At 41.4% G+C, this 25,285-nt stretch overlaps 1 protein-coding gene across 12 annotated transcripts in view; it reads right to left on the bottom strand.

The window, feature by feature from the left end:
- Positions 1 to 303: 303 nt before the first annotated feature.
- The window catches only part of TRIT1 (tRNA isopentenyltransferase 1), a 37,015-nt gene continuing 12,033 nt past the window's right edge, over positions 304 to 25,285 (bottom strand). Inside the window, exons 2-12 of one of the 12 annotated variants that reach the window (XM_063627838.1) lie at positions 16,784 to 16,924; positions 13,484 to 13,582; positions 12,252 to 12,397; positions 9,637 to 9,779; positions 7,226 to 7,337; positions 6,788 to 6,900; positions 6,460 to 6,537; positions 3,792 to 3,901; positions 3,362 to 3,479; positions 985 to 1,181; positions 304 to 483 (exon numbers count right to left, since the gene is read on the bottom strand). In XM_063627838.1, the coding sequence (XP_063483908.1) occupies positions 1,012 to 1,181; positions 3,362 to 3,479; positions 3,792 to 3,901; positions 6,460 to 6,537; positions 6,788 to 6,900; positions 7,226 to 7,337; positions 9,637 to 9,779; positions 12,252 to 12,397; positions 13,484 to 13,582; positions 16,784 to 16,924 (1,230 nt within the window). In that variant the 3' untranslated portion in view covers positions 304 to 483; positions 985 to 1,011. The other 11 variants (XM_063627840.1, XM_055255197.2, XM_063627839.1 and 8 more) reach the window with 11 other exon arrangements.

Below are 25,285 nucleotides of genomic sequence, written 5' to 3'. Positions count from 1 at the left end.
AATGTAGTTAATGCTGCTGAATTATACCCTAAAAATGCTATATTTGATGTTATATATAAATAAGTATCTACTTAACATTGCTGGCAGCTCAGGTCACTCCAGAAAGAGGGTTTCAATTGGAAGTAATAGATCTCCAATAAAAGACCCTCTCTAGATGTCTTCAAGGACTATAATGTGTTAAATAAACACCTGCTACATAAATGAACAGACAGCATGATCTACGAAAAATGTCAAATTTGAGAAAAAGCTATCATGTTGATAACAGAGCATACTGTGTATAAACTAGACATGGACTTGCATATCTTTTTAAGGATCAAAGAGGCTCTTGTAAATTTTTTATTTAAACTTCAATAAAAATATAGATTTGTAACTCAACAGAAAGACAGCAGTGATAATAACTCACACATGAGCAGCTCGCAAATTTCGAAGTCTTTGGTCTTCAAGTCCCATGTCACAGCTTCCTCAGTCTGATTCCCTCCTTCTCTGTAGAATTCCAAGAACTAGTTTGGTTCACTTAATCATCTCAATGGAGATGGCCCTTTCCTGCCATTCACTCAAATCTAGAACTCCCAATATGTGGCTCACAAATACTTCAGTCATCTACAAAAGCATCTGGAAGTTAGATAATTTTAGCCAGAGTCAGGGACATAAAACTTCTTTAAAGGGATGCAGTCAATCCTGGTATTCACCACAAAAAAGATCCTCATGTATAAAAATGTGGAATCTGTGCCGCTTTTAATAATAGAAACTTTAAGGTTCAAAGAAAAAAAAATGCTTTTCTGAACTACATCATTTCCAGACACATCAGCCACACAACGAGCTGACAAGACCTGCTGTTTCTATTATAGAGAACATGAGACTTTAAAACCACATCAAAAGAAAATGGTGGGAGCTTTTCTGCTATGCAGAAAATTCTGCATAGCACTCCTCTGCCCAGACCGGGAGACAAACATATCCCTCCCTCCTGAATTGGATTCCCACCACCTTTCCAAAGGCCACTGGACATGTCTCTTAAACGCTGCATTTCAGCTCTTGATCATTCTGCCCTGGGGATCCCTTCTCTTTAGGTTCTTTGTCATGGTCTGGGGAAATACTCTGACTTTCTATGGTGTTGACAGCATCTGAGTCCAATCTTCTTCTTTTCTTCAGTTGGTTCAAGTGGGATTTGGATTTTATATGCGCTGATAAGACAAAATCAAACCAAACAAACAAAAAAACTCATTAGAATTTTCTAGAATTAATCCTAGAAGCAAGTAAAATTAACTATACAATGCTTTTCTTCAACAATAAACAGCAAGATCAACACATGTACTAGTATAGCTGCTTAGCATTTTTAAGGGAAGAATAAATTATATGGCCAGCCAGCTAGCAAAATAGAGTGAGCTACCACATATCAAGTGCTCCCTGCTAGGTACTTTACATCACCAATCCTCATGGCAGTCTTGTAAGATAGTACTATTCTGCCCATTTTATACAAAGGAAACTGAAGTTCAGAGAGGTCTTGCAAAATGCCCAAGGTCACACAGCAGGTAAACTCTTCTACTTAGACCTATATAGCTCCAAAAAGAGATCCCACTTTCCAGAATCCGGTTTCTGTAGTATGCGGCTTCCTGTTATAGATGCATTTTTAACTTGTAAGGTTGAAAAGTTAGAAATTCAAATCCTCATCTGTATTGCAGGGCATTGCCTGTTGTCCTTCCTGGTCTGGCATCCCTGTGCCTGGGTCAAAAAGGTCATGTGAACGACTCTCTGGCAAGATTCCTATTCTCTAGGCACACACTGCTCCAGGGAGACAGGAAGGTGCATTTCTCTTCTGAGGGTCCAAGAAGGAAGTCAAGCTAAAGGGCCACTGTTGCCTGCTATCAACTGCTGACCTGTCACCCCTAAGACAGTTCCCACCTTCTGACTAACTCATACAGGTTTATTTTCACTATCCTGTTCTTTTTTCAAGGAAATCTCATCTGGGAACACGGAAAGAGATAGACAACTAGTTTAAATTCTCTTTTATACATATTAAATCATCATTTTTAAATGTTTAGAAGCAAGAATAAGTAAGGTAGAGGTTAGAATTAAGAGAAAAGCTTACTTGGGGAAAGAAGTCAGCTTTGTTCTCCAGCTAGAGCCTAAGGCAAAAAATGGGCTTCTGGGCTGGCTCTCCATGGCAGCAGGAGATGCGAGCAAGGACTTGACAGATGGCACTACAGAAGGGCTTACACAAGCTAAGCTCACAAAGGCTCACACATGTTGCTTCTCTAAGGCTATCCCTGAAGGACATTCAACAAATCGAACCACTAAGTTTCCTTTAGAAAAAAACAATCAGACACTCTCTTTCTCTTCCCCTTTCATCATTATAAACCAACGACAATCGAGGCTTCTTCTGCTGGTTGGGCAATCACAGCCGTCCCCAGTCTCTGACAATGGAGTTCATTTTGCCAGTTACCAGTTAATAGACCTAATCATCCTATTGGTTGCTTTGGGGAGAAAAATCTACTTCTCTGAGAATCCCATGCAAAACAGTACTCTGAACAGAAGGATCCCAGCCGCTGAGTAAACGACAAGCCCCACTGTGCCTGAAAGCAGCAAACCTTACACCTATTTCTAAATACCATGTAAACTCAAGGCTTGGGGAAGAAGTCCTGGGCTTTGACTGGATGACTACAGAAATCTGAAAATCCAATGATGTGTGTGCAGTGTGACTCTGTGGCAGAGGCAGATCCAGGCTCTAATGCAGGGATAGAGCCTTAGGGTGGGGCTGGCCCTGAGATGGTGGGGAACTAACCTTCTTTATACGTGTGTGACAGGCTTACTTTCACACAGTTTCCCTTAACGTCTTTTTATCATAGTTTTGGCAACTACCACTATGTCAACAATTATCTCAAAAGTTACTGAAGAGATACCACTTTTAAAAACCACACTCTGGAGGAGTAACTGTACTTCCTGCCCCCTCCCAGCTATGCTTCCGCTTCCAGTCTCCTGGATGAGCTGCCTGGCTTCCCTTACACCCTTACTTCTTGATCCCACCCCCACTGAATTATAAACATGAAAGGCCAAGAAACTCCTCCAAGGCAGGACCACAAAGTCAAGGGAGCTCTAGAAAGTTAGCTGCAGATCTCTTAGTATAAAATATTAATTCCAGCGGAAGATGGAGAGCATTTGATCTTCCTCTGAATCTCAGAATACAGAGACAACTCCCCAGTTGGGGGAAGCCTCCAAGGAATTTGAGCACAGGCTCTTAGAGGAATCTAGCTGTCCCTTTACAAATAAATAGACTCCAGGTTCAATCTGCCAAAGACCCTAAATTTCATGAAGTCAATGTGAACCCACCCTTATAGATTTCTTCATGCCCCTCCCCATACTCTACCTGCCCATTCGCGATCCCCAATGATGATTCGATCACAGAGGTCACACATGTGATAACTTCTCTTGTTCTCGGCTTCATTGTATGGCATCTTTATTGGAGTGGCTGTAGGCTTGCGGCCCTAAAAGAACAAGGGTGGAAGGGAGTATTCAATTCAAAGAGATCTGGATATAATTCTCTATTAAGGGAAATGGGATTTTCCTAAGATTCCTTTTTCTCAACCCAGAGAGCAGATGGGCTGTATACAGATTTTAGCAGCAACCTTTCTGAATGTAAAAGTAGAAAAGCAGTCTCCAGGTATTAAAAAGCAGCCAGCCCTTCTTCTTTATTCTATGGAAAAGAAGGCCTGGTTCTTCAATATAGCAACAAAGGTGTCAGCTAATGAAAGTGCTCTGAAAACCAGACAATAGAATGTATCATGATTCACAATTACCTGGATGAAACTTTGCACAATTTCAAGAGCAGGTTCAAGAACAGACTCCTCCCACTTCGAGACATCAGATACCTCTAAGCCATAGACAGGGGGGACAATGGGACCAGGTCCTAATGATGACAAAGAAAGGTTGTGAGAGGTCAGCCTCAAACCCAATCTATTCTGCACCCAGGACTCTGAAATCCTCCAGGGAAATACATAGAGCCAAAGGAGTAAACATACTGACCATGCTATTAATTCTAACTAAACATGAACCACAATCCAAGAAAGATCTAGAGGTTTAACTGCTCTGCAGCCAATAAGACTAGCTACATAATCTGGATACATGGGTGCAGGATCTTCCAGATGAGCCAGGAAACCAGAATAGAGTTGACAGCTCGAGTGACCATTGTGTGAGCTACAAGACAAAGACAGCACATCGTAAGAAGAAATAAACTAACAGCTTTAAGTAAGTGCCTATTCTAAGTTCCATATCATCTTACAATGATGGCGATCTGTGGCAAGAGAATTCACAGCTTTCTTTAGGAGCAGATACTAGTCTCGGGTTTGCATATATTCCCTCAGCGGCCTGGGACTCATGAAATGCTCTGACAGCATGGGCTGGGAACAGAATCATATCAGCCAATAAGCCACAGAATCTGCGAACCAGAAAGAAGTCTTAGAATTGATGTAGTTGAGCAGCTTCTTTTAAAAACCTGATCTAGAGGGTATTCAAGAAACACCCCCTGGTAGACACTTCTGAATGAAGATGAGACTGAAGGTAGCAAAGAGTGCAGCAACAGGTATTTCACCCACCTGAGCCAACCATGTTGCAAGAGTTTAGTCTCTGTGGTTAGCTTCCCTGCCTATGTACACACTAAATTGCCCTCCACAGCTAGGTTAAGTCAGTTGCCTAAAGGCAAAGGAGCATCGCCCATGGGCAAAAACATCAAAGGCCTTGGGATGCCAACGACTGGCAGGTGCTGGCCTTTTGATTGTGCCAACCCCAAATAAGATTCTTCATAAATTGGACTGGGCTGCACCTGCCACCACACGGAAAGGTGAGACTAGGAGGGTGCAGGCAGCATCCACAGCACACCTGGCCTTGGCTAAGCTCTGCACCTGTTTCCAGGCCACTCTACATTTTCCTTTCTCCTCTAAGCCCTTTGTTGGGCTTCTGTGCCCTGTCTAAGCACCTTTCAACAAGTTCTCGGCTCCCAGCTGCTATTTCTGGCTTGGGTCCAAGGCCAAGCTGGGGTAGGGAAGTCCCCCTGGCTTCCTGCCAGAACCATATCCCAGCAGACCAGCCCTGGCCAATCACACACAGCTCCTGATTTACAGGGCAGCTGTGTCTTTCACTCCAGCACCAGGACGATGCCGGCATACACACGAATGAGGAACAGGCATATGACACACACTGTGCCATCAACTCCTCCTGCCACAGAGATGGAGGAATTATTGTGGTTTTACTACAGGAAGAAGTTCTAAATTATTACCAAAAAGTCTTCTGTTAAAGCTTATTGTCAGACATGGGGATAAGAGAAGCTGCATTAGAAATTTGTAGTACAGCACTGAGCTTCAACTTCAGATGACACTAAGACTTCTATCTACCAGGACACGCAGAGAAAACAGGGTAAGCAGAAGAAAGCCCAACGAGCCTCTCCACACCAGAACTCCACTGGAGAGCTCAGGCAGAGAGTGGGAGCTGGGAGAAAGAATGTTAGCAGTTTAGTGGTCAACAGCAGGGATCAAGGTATGTATTTTCAGAGGCACCGAGTGGGGCAGAGGCTTCAGCTGGCCCTGTCTGTAGTTGAGAGCAGAAGTCTACCAGCAAAAGGTAAACACAGGATGATTCAGAAGCACATTTGAAACGTGTCCACAAGATAAAACTGAAGTTTCACTTATGCTTAATCTCCTTTAGCTCATAACCACATAGTTTTTACCCACGGTCCAATACTAATGCTGTCTTGCTAAAGTTACAGCTAAAGGAAGTAAGAGTAGTATAAAGGAGTGTGGACTCTGTCAGGCCTGCATTCAGTTATCTACTGCTGACTAGCTGGGTGATTTTAACTTCACTAGGCCTTCATTTTCTTATCTGTAAAAAGAAAAGAATAACACCTACCTTGAAGACTCAATAATATATGTATAACACCAAATTTAGTGCCAAAGACACAGTACAGAGCCAAATCAATAAGACTTTCCTTTCTTTTCCCGTAAAAATGCTGTTCAACTAAAGTTTCATTTGAAGCAATCTGAAGCACCATGTGGAGATGCTGGGAGAAATGGTGAAGGTGTCTTTTTATACTACTCATCTGGCCCCCAGAAAACATTGTAATTAGGAAATCTTCCCTACAGAAATCTGACTGCTCTTCAGGTACAAAACTGAAGCTAAAAATCAGCCCTGAACACCAACTCTCCAAACAAGGTGCTGCTGTTGTTCTTAGCTGTTTGCAGCCAGTATCCATCTGTTCAAGGCAGAAGGCAGACTCCTCAATGCAAACAATTTTTTTTTCTGAGACATCACAAGAAAATATCCCTGGATAATCATTTATGTTATAGAACTTCCCTTAGGTCAGATCCAAAATCTTAGAACAGGCCCAGAATCTAAAATTCATTTTCTGGGTGAGCTGAGGACATCTATATTCTATTGAAAACAGACCCATAGGATAAGGAAAAACATGAGACTTACTGCTCAAAAAACGGTTTTTAACCCATCGGTTTTGTTTCCGGGCATATCTCTTAGTTACTTGTTTCAGAGCCTCAATACCTGAAAGATACAATAGATTTAAGAACATCTAGGTAAGCACTCCTTACCCTGCAGAGAGGCAGGCCCTCCCAGCCCAGCAGGAAAAAGTCAGCCACGGCAGTATAATGTCAGACTTGGTGGACAAAAATCTCGGTTCTGAGCTGAAGGCTATTTGGGACGCTTTGAGCCTTGGCTCTTTCTCAGACCATACCAGCAGAGTACCCTGCCACCCAAAGATGTCCAAGACTAGATTAGATGGAAGAATTCACACCTTTCTTTAGAAGCTGGTTACTAGTCTCCAGTGTGCATTTTCCCTCAGTGATCAGGTACTCGTGAAATTCCTTGAAGCCAATTGATTGGAAGATACCATGTTGATAGTCCTGGCTGGGAACAGGAGGGTATCAGCAGATGAGCCATTGCTCCTAAAAGCTAGCAGGGGCTTTGGAAATGGACCTAGTTGAGCCATTTCATCTGTCAGATAAGGAAATTGAGATCCTGAGAAGTTACTGATTCTCTGAAATTTTCCCCTCCCCTACCCACCAGGTTACTTTCTTGAAATGTTAACTCCTGGGACTGTCTGAAAGATTAAAAAACTGCATCTGCAATGAAGGCTGATAAACAAGTAGACCCAAAACCAGTATCAGCGTTATGGTCTTTTGATTGTCTGCAAAATATGGACAGTAGGTCAGAATAACGGCCAAATCCTCACCTATTTTCCGAAACATTCTTCTGATTATAGCGTCTGTGAAAATCTCTTAGTTCCTCCAGGAGCCCAGCAGCAAGCATGTCATCCACCCTCTTATCCAAGCGCTCATCTAGAACTTGAATCAAATTAGCCCATCAACCAGCAAGCAAGTTGTAGGTACCTACTATATACTTACATGACGAGTGAACACGCGGTCACAAAAAATGAGAATTTGTCCAAATGGAAGAAAGAATTCAGATTCCAAAGATTATTATAATAATTCATACTTTACTAACATTTAAGACTTTGTAACTCCAAATAAAAACAGTCAGAATGAAGCACATGCCTCCTCATTATGTAGAGAAAGCATACAATTACAGCAATTGTGAAGGAGAAATATTTTATTCTCATATGGAATGTATATCCCAATGTGTTTTAGAGGTGGCTGAGGATCCCCTGGTTTACCTTTCTTATTTTTAATTTAATGTGTCATTATACTGTAACTTAGTGTTACTTTATGTTTAAGAACCCCTAGATGACACCTTGGATAAGAACATGGAACTTTAATCCAAAGACATCCTAGATACGGCTGGGCGCAGTGGCTCACGCTTGTACTCCCAGCACTTTGGGAGGCCGAGGTGGGTGGATCACGAGGTCAAGAGTTTGAGGCCAGCCAGACCAACACAGTGAAATCCGTCTCTACTAAAAATACAAAAATTAGCTGGGTGCAGTGGCGCGTGCCTGTAATCCCAACTACTTGGGAGGCTGGGGCAGGAGAACCCAGGAGGCGAACGTTGCAGTGAGCCGAGATCACACCACTGCATTCCAGCCTGGGCAACAGGGCAAGACTCCGTCTCAAAAAAAAAAAAAAGACATCCTAGATACATTCTAAACTACTGAGCCAAGCAAAGCAACAAAGAATGAGAGGTTGTACTTTATTATGAATCAGATACCATTATTTTATGCTGAACTGTAGAGTAAAAGTTTTTGTTTATAAAATTTCATTATTGAAAAATTACTTTTATCAATTTATGGTAGATTAATTTAACAACAGATTGTCACCATTTTAATTATGTTCTTCTGCATCTCTACCATTGTGATTTACTGGCCTACAGCAACAGTAACCTTCCTAGAAAGTTTGCATTTATTGAGGACCCATCATGTGTCAGGCACATTCTGAGAACTATATATGTATTAATTCATCTAATCCTTAATGAAGCTATGAAATATGTGTTATTACTATTATCTCTATTTTACAGGAGAATTGGGACACAGAAAGGTAAACTAATTTGTCTTATAATTCACATAACTAGAAGCTAGTGGAGCAGGAATTTGCTATTAGACAGTCTGCCTCAAGAGCCTGTGCTCGCCGGGTGCGGTGGCTCACGCCTGTAATCCCAGCACTTTGGGAGGCAGAGGCGGGCAGATCATGAGGTCAGGAGATTGAGACCATCCTGGCTAACACAGTGAAACCCCGTCTCTACTAAAAATACAAAAAATTAGCTGGGCGTGGTGGCGGGCGCCTGTAGTCCCAGCTACTCGGGAGGCTGAGGCAGGAGAATGGCGTGAACCTGGGAGGCGGAGCTTGCAGTGAACCGAGATTGCACCACTGCACTCCAGCCTGGGCGACATAGCAAGACTCCGTCTCAAAAAAACAAAAAAGAGCCTGTGCTCTTCAGTGCTACACTCTACTGTTTGTCCACATAATGATGTCATCTTTCCAGGCCTATCATAGGCTACCTTTGCAAACTGGTCTCTGACTCCCCCCAAGATAATGTTCGTCATCCCTTCTCTGTGGCCCTACAGCACTCTGAAAATATATCTAGCCCAGCATTTATCACATAAATAATAGACAGACAGATAGTATCTATCTCCTTGTCTGTTGTCCCACTAGACTGGGAATTCCTTAAGAAAAGGCACTGTCTCTTCAACTCTGAAACCGAAGTACCACACAGAATACCCAGCACTTCACTGAATGCTTACTGAATGTTTGCTGGATGAATAAGTTACTACTATCACAGGACATAATTATACTTTAGCAACAAAGCACCATCAGGCTAGCAAGCTAATTATAAGGCATACTGCTTCTAGAACATTCTAGTCTCCAGCCAACCTTCCACAAGAGACTGCCTTCTTTTTCTCCTTTGGACCTTCCCTGTATGGCAGTCTCTTTCCCATTCCATCCATCCCATCCCACTCTACCTGTGATGTCTTCTCCTAATGCCAGGGCTATCCTTTCTCCCTTTCCTAACAGATATCTAGGGGAATGGCACTATGCCTAAGTCAACAAATAATGATAATGATAATAAAATTAATAACTAATACTTGTTCAGTGTTTATTATGAGCCACCCGTGGTTCTAAGCATTTTCTATACAGTAACTTATTACTCTAAGTTCCATCACAGATGGACTCTAGGGCATCAAAGGGCTGTTACCTGCCTGGTCAGCATGAAGCCAAAGGATGCAAGGGTTAGAGAACTTCAGAGGACCTCCAAGGGGACCACCACCTTCTTCTGTATGTTGACGACGGAGAAATTCACTATGAGAGATTCCTGTTTCTTCAAAAACTTGCAAGCTCCTAAGTAATTTAAAAGGGGAGGGAGGGGGCACACCCATAAAAACCAATAGAAAATATTCATTCTCAAGTAAAACAAGGAGAAAGGCTGTTTATTACAGAAAGCCTCATTCTTGAAAGCCAGTCATGACAGTGTGCGCGTCTGTAGTCCCAGCTACTCAGGAGGCCAAACTGGGAGGACTCCTTGAGCTCAGGAGTTCAAGACCAACCTAAGCAGCAACAGACCCTGTCTCTTCAAAAAGGGGGGACGCAGAAAGGCTTATTCTCATTTTCTCAGCATTAAGTTCCAGAAGACATGAAGGTCTAGGGTTACTCCAGTCCTACAGCTATTCAGAAAAGGGTACTAAAGAAAACTTTAGGTAAAGTAAGAAATAATACTATTTTTCTAAAAATACATAAATTATTCTGAAATCAGTTAAATAGGTTCAGAAACAACAGGTTTCTTCTATACAAACAGAATGGTACTCACTCACTTTCAGATAAACAGTAAAAGAGCTTGTTTGGGACACTCTGTAACAAGCCAACAAGTCTGGTCTGGCTGGCGTGCCTTTCCCACAGTATAAAAGCATGTTGTACATCCAGCTCATCAGCTTTCTTTTTAAATATGTCAAATTAATGAAGAATGCTCCTGGCTAATCCAGTGCTCTACTGGCACAAAGATCACTGAGAAAAGAACTCACATACTTATTCTTAAGCCACCATCCACTTCTGTCTGTATCTATTATGTTATGCAGCACTAGGTAATTTAACTCCCAAATCTATACTCTACCACTCTGGGTGATTGCAACTTATCAGCCTGAAAGTGATCTTTCTCTTCCTGACCCAATTCTACTTCCTGAAACCCTAACGCAAGAGTGTAGACCCCCTTGTGTTTCAGTATCACTGGTTTCTCAAAGAAGATCTATGAGAAAAAATGTAGTAATAGATATCTCACTTATCTGGAGTTAAAATACAGCCTCAAGCCAAAAGAAAGATTTAAAAAAAAAAAGTCCTCATTCTCTAAATGAGACTCTAGAGCTCTTGCTTAGAACCTATTGACTCTTACTAAGAAAAAATTCTCAAACTCATTACTCGTTTAGACGCAGCAAAATGAGGAGAGGTGATAAGAAAGAACTGATTAGTAAAAGGAGAGAATAATAAACACCAAGCTCTAGAATCATGTAATAAAACAATCTAAAAACAAATGTTTATCATAATGTTCCTAGGTTAAAAAAAAATTGAATGTTTTCTATTAAAGTGTTTAAAATGTTTAGATACTGAAAAGTATAAACTTCATTAATCTAAAACATGCATTCTTAATGGGGTTATATCGCCTTTAAGGAGGTGAAAAAACTTAGATATTACAATTTGTGCCCCATACCCCTGCAAAGGACAACCCTACCTGAAGAAATCCTTTTCTTGGCTGAGTATTGCGGCTCATGACTATAATCCCAGTACTTTGGTAGGCTGAGGCAGGATTGCTTGAGCCTAGGAGTTTGGAACCAGCCTGGGCAACACAGCAAAACATCTCTACAAAAAATTAAAAATTTAAAAAACTAGCCAGGTATAGTAGTGCACACCTGTAGTCCCAGCTACTCAGGAGGCCGAGGCAGGAGGACACCTGAGCCCAGAAGGTCAAGGCTGCAGTGAGCCATGATTGTGCCACTGTACTCCAGCTTGGGCAACAAAGTAAGACTCTCTCTCTTTAAAAAAAAAAGAAAAAAAAGAAAGAAAAAAAGTAATAATAATAATGAATGTTTTAAATCCTATATTCTAACATTAAGTTTCACTGAGGGGGGTAAAATTAGGAGGAAAAATATCAAATTCATTTGAGTGGAATACTTCACAACCCCTATGAATATGACATGTTACTTTAATATTTAATCTGTATAACCATCAATAGAACAGGTCCTTCTTTAGATGTTCTACTATGCCAGAAGTGGTATCACTCCTAATACTGCAGAAAAATAAACCTAACATGAGGCTGCAATTTCAAAACAACCTAAAAAAACCTGACCCTGTGAGTTCATTCACTACCTCTCTCCCCTACCAGATAGTCTCCATGTGCAAAGGTGAGCTGATCTGTGAGACAGTTTATAAAATCCACCTCCCACTGGGAAAGCTGCTGGGGCAGAACACGGCATTGCAGAATCAATTATGAAACCCAAATCACAATGTAAACACACTGCATGCCAGAAAAAACGTATATGAAAACTGTTATACAAGCAAAGATCAAATAGAAAATGAAGCAACATTATATAGGCCCTAGGGGAAAACGATATTGTACTATGCATTTAAAATGTAACAAAGTAGGCTGCAATTATTTATTGAGGGAGTTGAACTGAATTCAGGGCCTCCCAACCTGCTGAGCTAGAACAACACATCAATCTCCACTAACTGCTATTACCAAATCTCTCTCATCACCTGGGCAAACCGAAGAACTGACTGCTCCCTAGCTGTAAAGGAATTTGGGGTCGGCGGGCCAGGCTTTCTTACCTGGCCACTTTGCGTTTGTCATGTGGATGCAGCTTGGCGGCCATTTCTGGGTCCACCTGGCTTAGGCGTTTGTGAAGTACAAGACCATCCTCCTTTTCAAGCTCCACTTTTCGGTCAATCACTTTCTCAGTGCCCATCTCCTGGGGCTATTAAATGATGGTTCAGAAGTAAATTTAATTCAACCAACACTGAGACAGTGTATGTGCCAGGCACTTTGCTAACTGTCAGGAATACAGAATAATCAGAAGATCTTGCCATATAGTGGGAGATCATAAACAGAAAATTCCAATATGCTGTGGTAAGTGCTATGAAGCCACAGCAAACAAAAGAGACAGAAGACTTATAGCATAGGGAAACACTTGGCTATTTGCTTCCTCGTCAGAAGTTCAAACAAGTACCAGGGCCAATATGTCTATTTTAACATATCCAGAAGTCTAGTCTTCTTAGCAAGGGTGAACAAGGAGACCAGGATTGCCAGTAAATTACAGTTTACACAGTCTTACCCTACATAGTAGCACCCACGTAAATAAGGTCAGTGTTGGACATCTCCCTGATATACATACTGTGCTGCCAGCCAGGAAATACTGAATCAGGCTAATGGCTAACGTACTGGTTTTTTTTAAATATAATTTTTCTAAAGAATTATACATATTTTTTTCTTGAATCGCACCTCTCTCTTTTTTTTTTCTTTTTGAGACAGGGTCTCGCTCTGTTGCCCAAGCTGGAGTACAGTGGCGCGATCTCAGCTCACTGAAACCTCCGCCTCAAGCCTCAAGTGATCCTCCCACCTCAGCCTCCCTAGTAGCTGGGATTACAGGCACGCGCCACCACGCCTGGCTAATTTTTGTATTTTTAGTAGAGACGGGGTTTCACCATGTTGGCCAGGCTGGTCTCAAACTCCTGACCTCAGGTGAGCCACCCACCTTGGCCTCCCAAAGTGCTGGGATTACAAGTGTGAGCCACCACGCCCGGCCTAATGCACTGTTAATTTATATGGAGATGCTAATTAATCCACACAGCAACGTTTTTCCCACACACAGCCCCTTCCCATAGACAAGCCTGGAGGAACACACTTCACATATGGAGGTGGCATTTGCTTGAGAATATTAAGTAGGAAAATTATAGTTACTGAGTATAAGAAATAGGCAAGAGTCAACCTTTCTCCCACTAAAACTAGCCAGCAAGAAAGAGCCATCCATTTCCTCAGTGAGTTACGAGTGAACTAAACTTACCTTGGTATTGACAAGAACTTTCCAGAGCAGAGATTCAATGTAATAATTGGTTCCTCCCACAACAATAGGAATTTTGTCTCGGGCAAATATATCTTCAATGTGAACATTAAGAAAGATATCACGATATCAAGAGAATCCTGACTCACTTTGGAAGGACACTATTAGCAAGAAACCACATTCATTTATCTGCAGAGCAGAGGAGAAAGGGTGGGAACCAAAATGCATTGATACCAGCCCTCAATGTTTCCAACAAATTTCCAGAATCATGTCCAATCAGTTCTGGAGGGACTTGCAGAAACCAGAGACAAATGCATAGTGGTAATTCCTTCCAGCTCTAGAACTTTCTAGGTCTTGCTGCTAAAAGTCAAAGTTTTATTAGTATTCCAAATCAGTTCAACAAGCACAAGCCCAGGGACTCTCACAGAACCAAGTGTCAGATGCTCAGGAGGCCATCGAGGTGACATCCATTGCATGACTTTGCCTTCTAAGGCAAAACACAAGCTGGTTTCTCTAAGGTTCTTAGACTCAGTCAGTCTCTACCATCATGGAGAGACTATCACATTTTTGCCACTTGAGGCTTCACCAAATTAAGTGAGACGCACAGGTTCTGCAGATAAATAGACTTCAATTTCCAGGTTCAGCTCTTGAGCAAGTTACTCAGCCTGTCTGAGCTTCAGTTTTCTCACCTGTAAAAATCCCCATAAGCCTTAAATGTGACAATGCACAGAAATCCCCTACCACAATGCCTAAAAAATAGTAAGCCCTCAATTTAGCCACTATCGTTTTTACATCTCTGCTACTTTAAATTTTTCTCTTTAGAGTCTCCGTTGAACAGATAATTATCTGCTTTAAGAAGGCCTTTGCTCCTGAGAACAATTTTTTTTTTTTGAAACAGGGTCTCACTCTGTCACCAAGGCTGGAGTATAGCGGCGCGAAAACAGTTCACCGCAGCCTCGACCTCCCAGGGCTCGAGCCATCCTCTCACCTCAGCTCCCACCACCAAGTAGCTGAGACTACAAGCACACGCCACCACATCTGGCTAATTTTTGTATTTTTTGTAGAGGTAAGGTTTCACCATGTTGCTTGCCCAGGCTGATCTTGAACTCCTGAGCTCAAGCAATCCACCTACTGCAGCATCCCAAAGTGCTGAGGTTACAGGCGTGAGCCACTGTGCCTGGCCAAAATAATTTTTTTTAAAAGACTTTCAATATCCAGGTAAATATCATTTACACATTTCTCCTTGCCAGCCAATCTGCAGGCATAGAGACAGACCACCTCTTTTCTACTAGAATCCCACTAACCCTTAAGTGGCTAAGGCGGGGTGGGAAGAAAGATGTTACCAATCAAGGATCATAAAGAAAAAACATTGTTTGTTTTAAAAAGAGAAAACAAATTCTCTATTTCCCTCTTTAAATTAAGAATAGGGAGCATACAATTTCCACAGTAAGATAAAATTCAATTATATACAAGTTAAATATCCCTTATCCAAAATACCTGGGACCAAGGAAATGTTTCAGATTTTGAATTATTTGCATTATACTTACTGGTTGAGCATCCCAAACCTGAAAATCTGAAAACTGAAATGCTCCAATGAGCATTTCCTTTGAGCATCATCTCAGCACTCCAAAAGTTTCAGATTTTGGAGTATTTTGGATTTTAGATTTTCAGATGTTCAACCTGTAGTATGATTAACAAAGGGAAAGTGAGCAAAGAAATGAAAAAGGGAAGGGAAAAATGTTAAGATTCCAGAAGAGGAGAGAGTGGAAAGAGGAAAGAAGGTGGGACAGGACATACTTCACAGGAAAAGGTTTAACTTACTTGTGCAAGCCATGAAATGACTGTGATATTGAGCAAACACCCTTCTACTCTTTGGGCCTCAGTATCTAGTACCTTCACCTGTCGAATCAAGAAGGCTGATTGGGGCCAGGTGTGGTGGCTCACACTTGTAATTCCAGCACTTTGGGAGGCCGAGGCAGGAGGACCACTTGAGCCCAGGGGTTCAAGACCAGCTTGGCAACATAGCGAAATCCATCTCTACAAAAAATAAAATAGCCAGGCGCGGTGGCTCATGCCCGTTATCCCAGCACTTTGGAAGGCCGAGGCAGATGGATTACCTGAGGTCAGGAGTTCGAGACCAGCCTGGCCAACATGGTGAAACCCTGTCTCTACCAAAGATACAAAAAATTAGCCGGGTGTGGTGGCATGTGCCTGTAGTCCCAGCTACTCGGGAGGATGAGGCAGGGGAATCACTTAAACCCGGGAGGCGGAGATTGCAGTGAGCCAAGATCGTGCTATTGCACTCCAGCCTGGGTGACAGAGCGAGACTCCGTCTCAAAAAATAATAATAATAAAATAAAAATAATTAGCTGGGTGTGGTGGTAAGCACCTGTAGTCCCAGATATTTGGGAGGCTGAGGTGGAAGGATCACCTGAGCCCAGGAGGTCAAGGCAGCAATGAGCCATGACAGTGCCACTGCACTCCAACCTAGGCAACAGAGTGAGACTGTCTCTAGGAGAAAAAAAAAAAAAAAAATTTACACACTTCCATTTGAATCTATATCTGGGTTTTCTATTCTGTGCCACAAATATATCTAGTACTAAATAAGTTCCATGCTATTATAATTATTATGACTTTTCAATCTTTTAATATATAGCAATCCAGATACTAAAGGCAGTCTGCATGTTAAGACATAAGGGCAATCCCCCTTATATTATTCTTTTTGCAAAAATTGCTTGGTTTTACCTAGAACTATATTTTCCAGTCCTCTCCTATCTAACAATCTCTTTGAAATTCTAACTATAACTCCATTATATTTATAGATTAACTTCGTATATCCATTTAAAGGATAGAAAACCGAAGCTCAGTGGGGTTACAGAAATGCTTTACCCAGTAAAATTCACATGGTAAAAAAGGCAGTTCTAGGACTGTAACACAAATTTTCTGATTTTTAAATTGGTGTTCTTATCACTAAAACAGTGCTTCTCAAATTTTAATGTGCATATGAATCACTGGGGACTCCTGTTATAATGCAGATTCTAATTCAGTAGGTCTGGAGTGGGGCCCAAGAATCAGCATTTCTAACAAGTTCCCAGAGAATGATGATGCCACAGTCTAAGGACAAGAATTTGAGTGACAAAGACACTGTATCTTTCAGTCCATAGTCTGATGGGGATGGCATCTATCAGTAGTTAGGCCTTCGGTGCCCCTTCTGAGAAGAAATTGCCACTAGAAAGAAAACTTCTCTCTTGGCTTGGGCTGCTTTCATCCACCAAACCCAGCTGCTGCCTTTCCTAAGGATATCAGAGCAGTTGCTCTATTTCTGAAGTCCACCACTGTGTAATTGGTCACAAGAGGATCCACAAAGCTGATCATATGGTGCCGGCAGATTCTCTGCTCTTGGGCAGAAACCTTGTTGGTGATGATGTCTAGGCCTTCATAGACCTAGGGGAAAGAAAATTAACATGAGAAAGTCAACCACCTCCATAAAAAATGCATACTTATGAATAGAAATTTTGATCTATTTCTCCCTCCTGCCAAACACTTCACTGACCCAAAGCACCAGGGTAGATGTATTCTAACAAACAGCACAGCTAGATCCACGAAACCCAAAACAAAGAAAGAAGAAAATACAGCATTGGTTTTCTTACCAAATAGTAGCTAGCTATTAGCTCAGATTTAAAGGTAAGAAGGATATGTAAATACTAATTCTGCATGGCCAGAACTTTAAAGCACTGAAAATTGGGCAGGTTGTTTTATTTATTTTACTTATCACAAGACTCCAGAAAGGTAACATTTTGCATTCATTGCTCATAGTTCTACTTCAAAATGCTTAGGTATTTCTTGGATTTAAATGGCTCTAAAAGGTTTTCAGAATTTGTATAAGATTGGTTCCATTTATGGAGAAGGAGTCTACAAAAATACATATAAAACATACACATACACACTTTGAAGTCAGAACCCCTAATACTGCTGTACTCTAGTGGAAACATTGTGATCTATCAAAATTACTGCTTCAGGGGTCAGCAAGGACAATCTAAATACTCAAAGGCAATATCCTGTCTGTGAGCTCTTGATCTGCCAATTCGACTAAAAAGTTCAAGTGTACTTTTTGTAAATGAAGGTCTCCAAGAACAGATCTGAAAATACCAGTTTGAAAATAGGGATGAATACTTTGAGATTAAATGTTCTCTGTAATCACTGATTCTACATGGAGCACTGAATGAGCAAATAATAAGTTCTGTAGAGCCCACAAAGATGTTAAAAGCATTTTTATCTCACGTTTCCCTTTACTTACATGGGTGTCAAATAAGTACAGTACAGTGTAATGGTTAGGAGGAAAGACTCTGGCGCCAGGCTGCCTCAGCTCATTTCCTAGCTCTGCCACTTACTAGTTATTCGTAGTTGGAGAAGTCAGTTGCTAACCTCTCTGGGCCTCAATCCCTCATCAGTAAAATGAAAATAATAATATCTATCTCATAGGGTTGTTGTGGGGATTAAATGAGTTACTACTAAAAAGCACTTAGTTTTTGCCTGGCACATTTTAAGGGCCACATTGAGGGTCACTACTACCTAATTGCTATCATTATCACCACTATTATCACAATAACTAAAGGAGAAAGGGAAATAATTTTAGTGTTACTGTTTAATACTTAGAAGCCTCTATGCTCTTAGTGACTGAGGTCATTTACCAAGCAAGGATATAAGCGATCTTCAGTGAAATAAAATCGGTAAACAGTAAAACAGCATATAAATAAAAAATAATGTAAATAAGAGCCATAAGGAAAGTATCAACTCTGCCTTTTTAACTCATTTAATTTGTGCCTGACAGCAGACTCACATTCTCATACGTGAAAATTAATGGAATCATAAATCATAGAGTATTCTTTTCTGTGTATCTTGAACAAGACTTCCTTCTAATGTTATACAAGGTCATATGGTTATTATACACTGGTGTCTTCTGTGCAAATTAAGAAAACTAAAGCGGAGGCCAGACGCAGTGGTTCATGCCTATAATCCCAGCACTTTGAAAGGCCAAGGCAGGTGGATCACGATGTCAGGAGTTCGAGACCAGCCTGACCAACATGATGAAACCCCATCTCTACTAAAAATACACAAAAAATTAGCTGGGTGTGGTGGCGTGTGCCTATAATCCCAGCTATACTCAAGAGGCTGAGGCAGGAGAATCGCTTGAACCCAGGAGGCGGAGGTTGTAGTGAGCCAAGATCACGCCATTGCATTCCAGCCTGGGCAACAGAGCAAGACTCGACTCCGTCTCAAAAGAAAAAAAAAAAAAGAAAGAGGCCAGGCGCAGAGGCTCACATCTGTAATCCCAGCACTTTGGGAGGCTGAGGCAGGTGGATCACTTGAGCTCATGAGTTCAAGACCAGCCTGGGCAAATGGCTAAACTGCGGCTCTACAAAAAATGCAAAAATTAGCCAGGTGTGGTGACACGCACCTGTAGTTCCGCTACTGGGGAGGCTGAGGTGGGAGGATCCTTGTGCCTGGAAGGCGGAGGTTGCAGCGAGCCGAGATCACACCACTACACTCCAGCCTGGGCAATAGAGCCAGACTTTGTCTCAAAAAAAAGAAAGAAAGAAAGAAAACTAAAGGGAGGAAAAAGTTAATAATAACTGTTTATTCCTCTCTCTCTCTCTTTTTCCCACGCCCTTGGTTGGTTCTGCTGTAGCTTAGAATTCCAAAAGATCCCATTTTAAAGAGCTCACGTAGCAACAACTTGATTTGGCTAGTAGAGGATTTCTAAATCCTGTTAAGTATGTTACAGTAAAAAGGATTCTAAGTTTTTACACTGAGATTAATGTTAATCAGTGTCAAATGCATAGCTGCAAATGTACAATTACCCACACCTCCAACAAGGTCAAAATGTAAATATCTCTACCAGCACCTTCTATCAGAAACCCTAGAAGGCTAGGTAAAATTTCTTCCTGTAATCTGCCTTTAGGTGTATCTTCTAGAGGCCCTTAAAATGGTGAGCTTAAACAAATGGACACATAAATATAATTCAGACAGAAGGTAACCCAGAGCTAGCTCACCTTATTTACTAAAGGAAGTGGCCTATTGTACTGCTTATGATAGATAACACAAATGCCACCAAATATCAGGAAGAAGAAAAGAGTATTAATGGTTTAAAGAAAGCAGAGCTCTTACTCATAGTTAACAAAAACTTTAACTCATAAAAGTACTAAATCTTGGTTACTAAAATAAATTGTCATCTTTGGGTGATCTGTTAACTCTTTGCCTCTTATACATTCAGATTAAAAGAAATGGGTCATAAAGATGTGGGTGATATAGACTAGACATCTGATGTACATATAATATGGTTTTATGGGTATGTTTTATAGTTGTTAACTAAATCTAAAACTGAAAACTTCTGAGCACCAAACACACAACTCAGAGGAAATGCTCCCTGGAGTATTTTGGATTTTCGATTTTCAGATTTGGGATGCTCAACTGGTATATAATGCAAATATTCCAAAATCAGAAAAAACTAGGAAACCAAAACACTTCTGGTCCCAAGCATTTTGCATAATGGATACTCAACCTGTATCACAGTATATTAAAGTACAATAAATGAAAGTATATGACTGTGACCTGCATTGCAACAATAGGAAAAGGAGAGACAGACTCTAAGTGAAACAAGATTGGCCAAGTGTTCATAATTATCAACTCTAGATGATGGATATATGGATAGTTCATTTCATTATTTGCCCTACTTTCTTTATATGTTGGGAAATTTCCATTACAAAAAGTTTATTTAAAAAAAGATGGCCGGGTGCGGTGGCTCACACCTGTAATTCCAGCACTCTGGGAGGCCGAGGCAGGCAGATCATGAGATCAGGAGTTCAAGACCAGCCTGATCAACATGGTGAAACCCCGTCTCTACTAAAAATACAAAAATTAGCCAGGCGTGGTGGCGCGCGCCTGTAATCTCAGCTACTCAGGGGCTGAGGCAGAAGAATCGCTTGAACCCGGAGGGCAGAGGTTGCAGTGAGCTGAGATGGTGCCACTGCACTCCAGCCTGGGCGACAGAGTGAGACTCTGTCTCAAAAAAGACATGGATGTACTTTGCACTCATTATAATGGCTATTAGAAAAAGAAAAAAAGAAACAGAAAATAGCAAATGTTGGCAAGGATGTAGAGAAACTGGAACCCCTGTGCATTGCCGAGGGGCATGTAAGATGGTGCAGCTATAATGGAAAACAATATGGCAGTTTCGGGAAGGGCAAGGTGGCTCATGCCTGTAATCCCAACATTTTGGAAGACTGAGGCAGACCCAGGAGTTCAAGATCAACCTAGGCAACATAACGAGACCCCATCTCTAGAACTTAAAAACAACAACAACAAAAACTGAAAGAAAAACAATATGGCAGTTCCTTAAAAAATAAAACAGAATTAACATAAACTTAGCAATTCCACTTCAGGTATATACCCAAAAGCATTGAAAGCAGAGTGTTGAAGAGATATTTACACATCCATGTTCACAGCAGCATTATTCACAATAGCCAAAAGGTGAAGTAATCCAAGTATCCATCCACAGATAAATGGACAAACAAAATGTGGTCTATGTATACAAATGAGTATTATTCAGCCTTAAGAAAGGCAGGAAATTGGCTGGGCGGTGGGTCATGCCTATAATCCCAGCACTTTGGGAGGCTGAGGTGGATGGATCACCTGAGGTCAGGAGTTTAGGACCAGCCTGACCAATATGGTGAAACCCTATCTCTACTAAAAATATAAAAATTAGCCAGGCGTGGTAGCAGGCACCTGTAATCCCACCTACTCAGGAGGCTGAGACAGAAGAATTGCTTGAACCTAGGAGGCAGAGGTTGCAGTGAGCCGAGATCACACCACTGCACTCCAGCCTGGGCAAGAGAGCCAGGCTCTGTCTCAAAAAAAAAAAAAAAAAAAAAAAAAGAAAAGAAAAAAAGAAAGGCATGAAATTATGACACCTACAGCATGGATAACCTTGAACATCCTATGCTAAGTTAAATAAGCCAATCACAAAAGGACAAACACTGTACGATCTCATGTATATGAAGTACCTAGAGTAGTCAAATTCATAGAGACAAAGTAGAATATTAGTTACAAGGAGCTGGGGAGAGGGGAGAATAGTTATTGTTTAACTGGTACACAGTTTCATTTTAAGAAGATAAAAACCTATTGGAGATGGAAGGTAGTAATGGCTGCAGAACAATGCGATTGTACTTAATACCACTGAAATACTGAAATGGCTAAAATGGCCAACAAAATGGTTAATGGTCAATGTTATATCACAATTAAAAAAAAAAAAGACTTGGATGATAGCTTTTAGGCACAATAAGAAACTGAATAGCAGCAATGAAATAAAATTTTCAAAATTATTGAGAGCTGGTAATGTTCTATTTCTTGTGATACTCTATTTCTTGAATTGAAATTCAGTTGAGTTGTGGTTACACAGGTATTTTAACTTTTTGATAATGTATTGAGCTGTACAGTTATTAATTATGTGTTTTTATGGGCATCCTTTATCAAATAAAATCATACTGCACAGTTAAGAAGCAAAAACACAACATTTTTCACATTTGTACCAAGCATAAATATCCAAACAAACTTAGAAATCAATCAATTTTGTAAATATCACATTTGGTCCAGAGGTTTAGGTCACATCCATGCTCTAAATGCCACAATCAGGCTTATTATTTTATTACCAGCCTAGAAAACATTCACATGTGAGATTTGTAGCTGAATGCCTTACACTTCCCCTATTTTTCAGCTTCAATTACAGTTTCAGCATCATTCTACCTACAATCAGCCTGAATGCTGGGAAGAGCCAAGAGGATCTGTGTTATCTTTCAAAGACAGCATGCCACTCTGCTCCATTTCCCCTTCTCCCAAAGGATATTTGTGATCTGTGTACACGGAAATGATTTGGAATAAAATGCTTTTCTCTGCACAAACCATATTTTGACAATACTAAGGGACTACTGGCTTCTTTGTAAGGCCTGATGACTGAAATATTCTAAAAAATTCCAGGTTTAATCCACTTCATCAATTATCTAACATAATTGACTTATCTCTACAAACATTTACTAAGCGTCTACTATGTGTTAGGTATACTGCAACATGTTAGTTATGAAAAGAAGATTAAGAAAGTCCCATGGGCGGGCATCGTGGCTCACACCTATAATCCCAGCACTTTAGAAGGCTGAGTAGGAGGATCACTTGAGACCAGGAGTTCAAGACCAGCCTGGCCAACACAGTGAGATTCCATCTCTACCAAAAATTTAAAAATTAGTCAGGTGTGGTGGCACGTGCCTCCCGGCTACTTGGGAGGCTGAGGCAGGAGGACCGCTTGGGCCCAGGAGTCCAAGGCCGTAGTGAGCTAAAAAGGTGCCCCTGCGCTCCAGCCTGGGCAACAGAGCAAGACCCTGTCTCTTAAAAAAAAAGAGTCCTAGTCCTCAAAGAGTCCAAGTTAGACACAAATAGCTGTAATTAAAGAAGATACATGATTTAAGAGTGTATAACCACTAAACATTTAATGTTCTGGGCATTAAATTGGGCATTATAGAAAAATATACCACTTTGTTGCACCTCTATTGATGGTTTATTTCCAGACTGAAAAAAAAAATTTATAAAAATGGTACAGCGCTGAAATAACCTGAACTCTCCAAATCAACAGAGCTGAAATGCCTGGAGGAACTAATGAAGGTAAAAGAAATCTACAACAGAGAAAAAAAAAGGAGATATGAAAAAAACTATAAACAACAACAACAACAACAAAAGATATGGAAAAAACAAAAAACAAAAAAAGAAATCCACAACAGAGACCTAGAAGAAGAAAACCAGCAGAATCCAGAGCCATGGTTCTCAACTCAAGTGATTTTGTTCACTGGGAGACATCTGGCAATGTCCAGGCTGGGGTGCAGTGGTGTGATCTCAGCTCACGGCAACCTCCACCTCCCAGGTTCAAGCAATTCTCCTGCCTCAGCCTCCCAAGTAGCAGGGATTACAGGTGCCTGCCACCACGCCTGGCTAGTGCTTGTAGTAGAGACGGGGTTTTGCTATGTTGGCTAGGCTGGTCTCGAACTCCTGACCTCAGGTGATCCGCCAGCCTCCGTCTCCCAGAGTGATGGGATTACAGGTATGAACCACTATACCCAGACAGAAACATTTTTGATTGTCACAACTGCAGGGCTGGGGGTGCTACTAGCATTTAGAGGGTAGAGGCCAAGGATGCTGCTACACATCCAATGATGCACTCTGGTCTAGCCATCAGCCCCAAACACAAAGAATTATCCGGCCCCAGGCCAGGCGCGATGGCTCACGCCTGTAATCCCAGCACTTTGGGAGGCTGAGGCAGGTGGATCACGAGGTCAGGAGATCGAGACCATCCTGGCTAACACGGTGAAACCCCATCTCTACTAAAAATACCAAAAATTAGCCGGGCGTGGTGGCAGGCACGTGTAATCCCAGCTAGTCGGGAGGCTGAGGCAGGAGAATTGCTTGAACCCAGGAGGCAGAGGTTGCAGTGAGCCGAGATCCTGCCACTGCACTTCAGCCTGGACAACAAGAGCATAACTCCGTCTCAAAAAAAAAAAAAAAAAAGAAAAAGAAAAGAAGCTCAACATCATTGGTCTTTAGGGAAATGTAAATTAACAACAATGAGATACCAGTACATATGTATTAGAACTGCTGAAATTAAAAGAGAAAAAAAAAGCCTGGCAATACCAAATGCTGGAAATAATATAGAGATACAGAGGAAGAAGAATTCTCATTCACTACTGGGAGAAATACAAAATGGTACAGTCATTTTAGAAAACAGTTTGGTAGTCTCCTATAAAGTTAAACCACAAAGTTACCAAACAGCCTAGCAATCCCACTCTTAGGTATTCACTCAAATGAAATGTTCACACTAAAACCTGTACATGAATGTTTACCACAGCTTTCTTTATAATCACCAAAAACTAGAAACCCACATGTCCTTTAATAGATGAATAGACACCAGGCGCGGTAGCTCACGCCTGTAATCCCGGCACTTTAGGAGGCTGAGGTGGGCAGATCACCTGAGATCAGGAGTTCAAGACCAGCCTGACCAATATGGAGAAACCCTGTCTCTACTAAAAATACAAAATTAGCTGGGCGTGGTTGCACATGCCTGTAATCTCAGCTATTCGGGAGGCTGAGGCAGGAGAATCATTTGAACCCGGGAGGCGGAGGTTGCAGTAAGCCAAGATCGCACCACTGCACTCCAGCCTGGGCAACAAGGGAGAAACTCCGTCTCATAAAAAAAAAAGGTGACTAGACAAACTATGGTACATCCAAACAATGGAATACTACTCAGCAATAAAGAGCACTGGACGCATGCAACAACACGGAAGAATTTTAAACATATTTTGCTGGCCAGGTGCAGTGGCTCAAGCCTATAATCGGAGCCTGAGGCACGTGGATTGCTTGAGCTCAGGAGTTCCAGACCAGCCTGGGCAATGTGGTGAAACCGTCTCTACAAAAAATACAAAAATGAGCCAGGTGTGGTGGCATACGCCTATAGTCCCAGCTACTTGGGGGACTGAGGTGGGAGGATTGCTTGAGCCTAGGAAGTTGAGCCTGCAGTGAGCCAAGATGGTGCCACTGCACCCCACCCTGGGCAACAGAGTGAGACCCTGTCTCCAATCAATCAATCAATCAATCAACCTTAAAAAAAATGTATTTTGCTAAGTGAAAAAAGCCAAACCTCAAAGGCTACATATTGTATGATTCCATGTTAAGACATTCTGGAAAAGGCAAAACAACAGGGATGGAAAACAG

Source organism: Symphalangus syndactylus, chromosome 12 (genome assembly GCF_028878055.3).
Source record: "Symphalangus syndactylus isolate Jambi chromosome 12, NHGRI_mSymSyn1-v2.1_pri, whole genome shotgun sequence".
Lineage (NCBI taxonomy): Eukaryota > Metazoa > Chordata > Mammalia > Primates > Hylobatidae > Symphalangus > Symphalangus syndactylus.
Note: the sequence above shows the minus strand (reverse complement) of the source record. Positions and strands in the feature narration are given on the sequence as shown.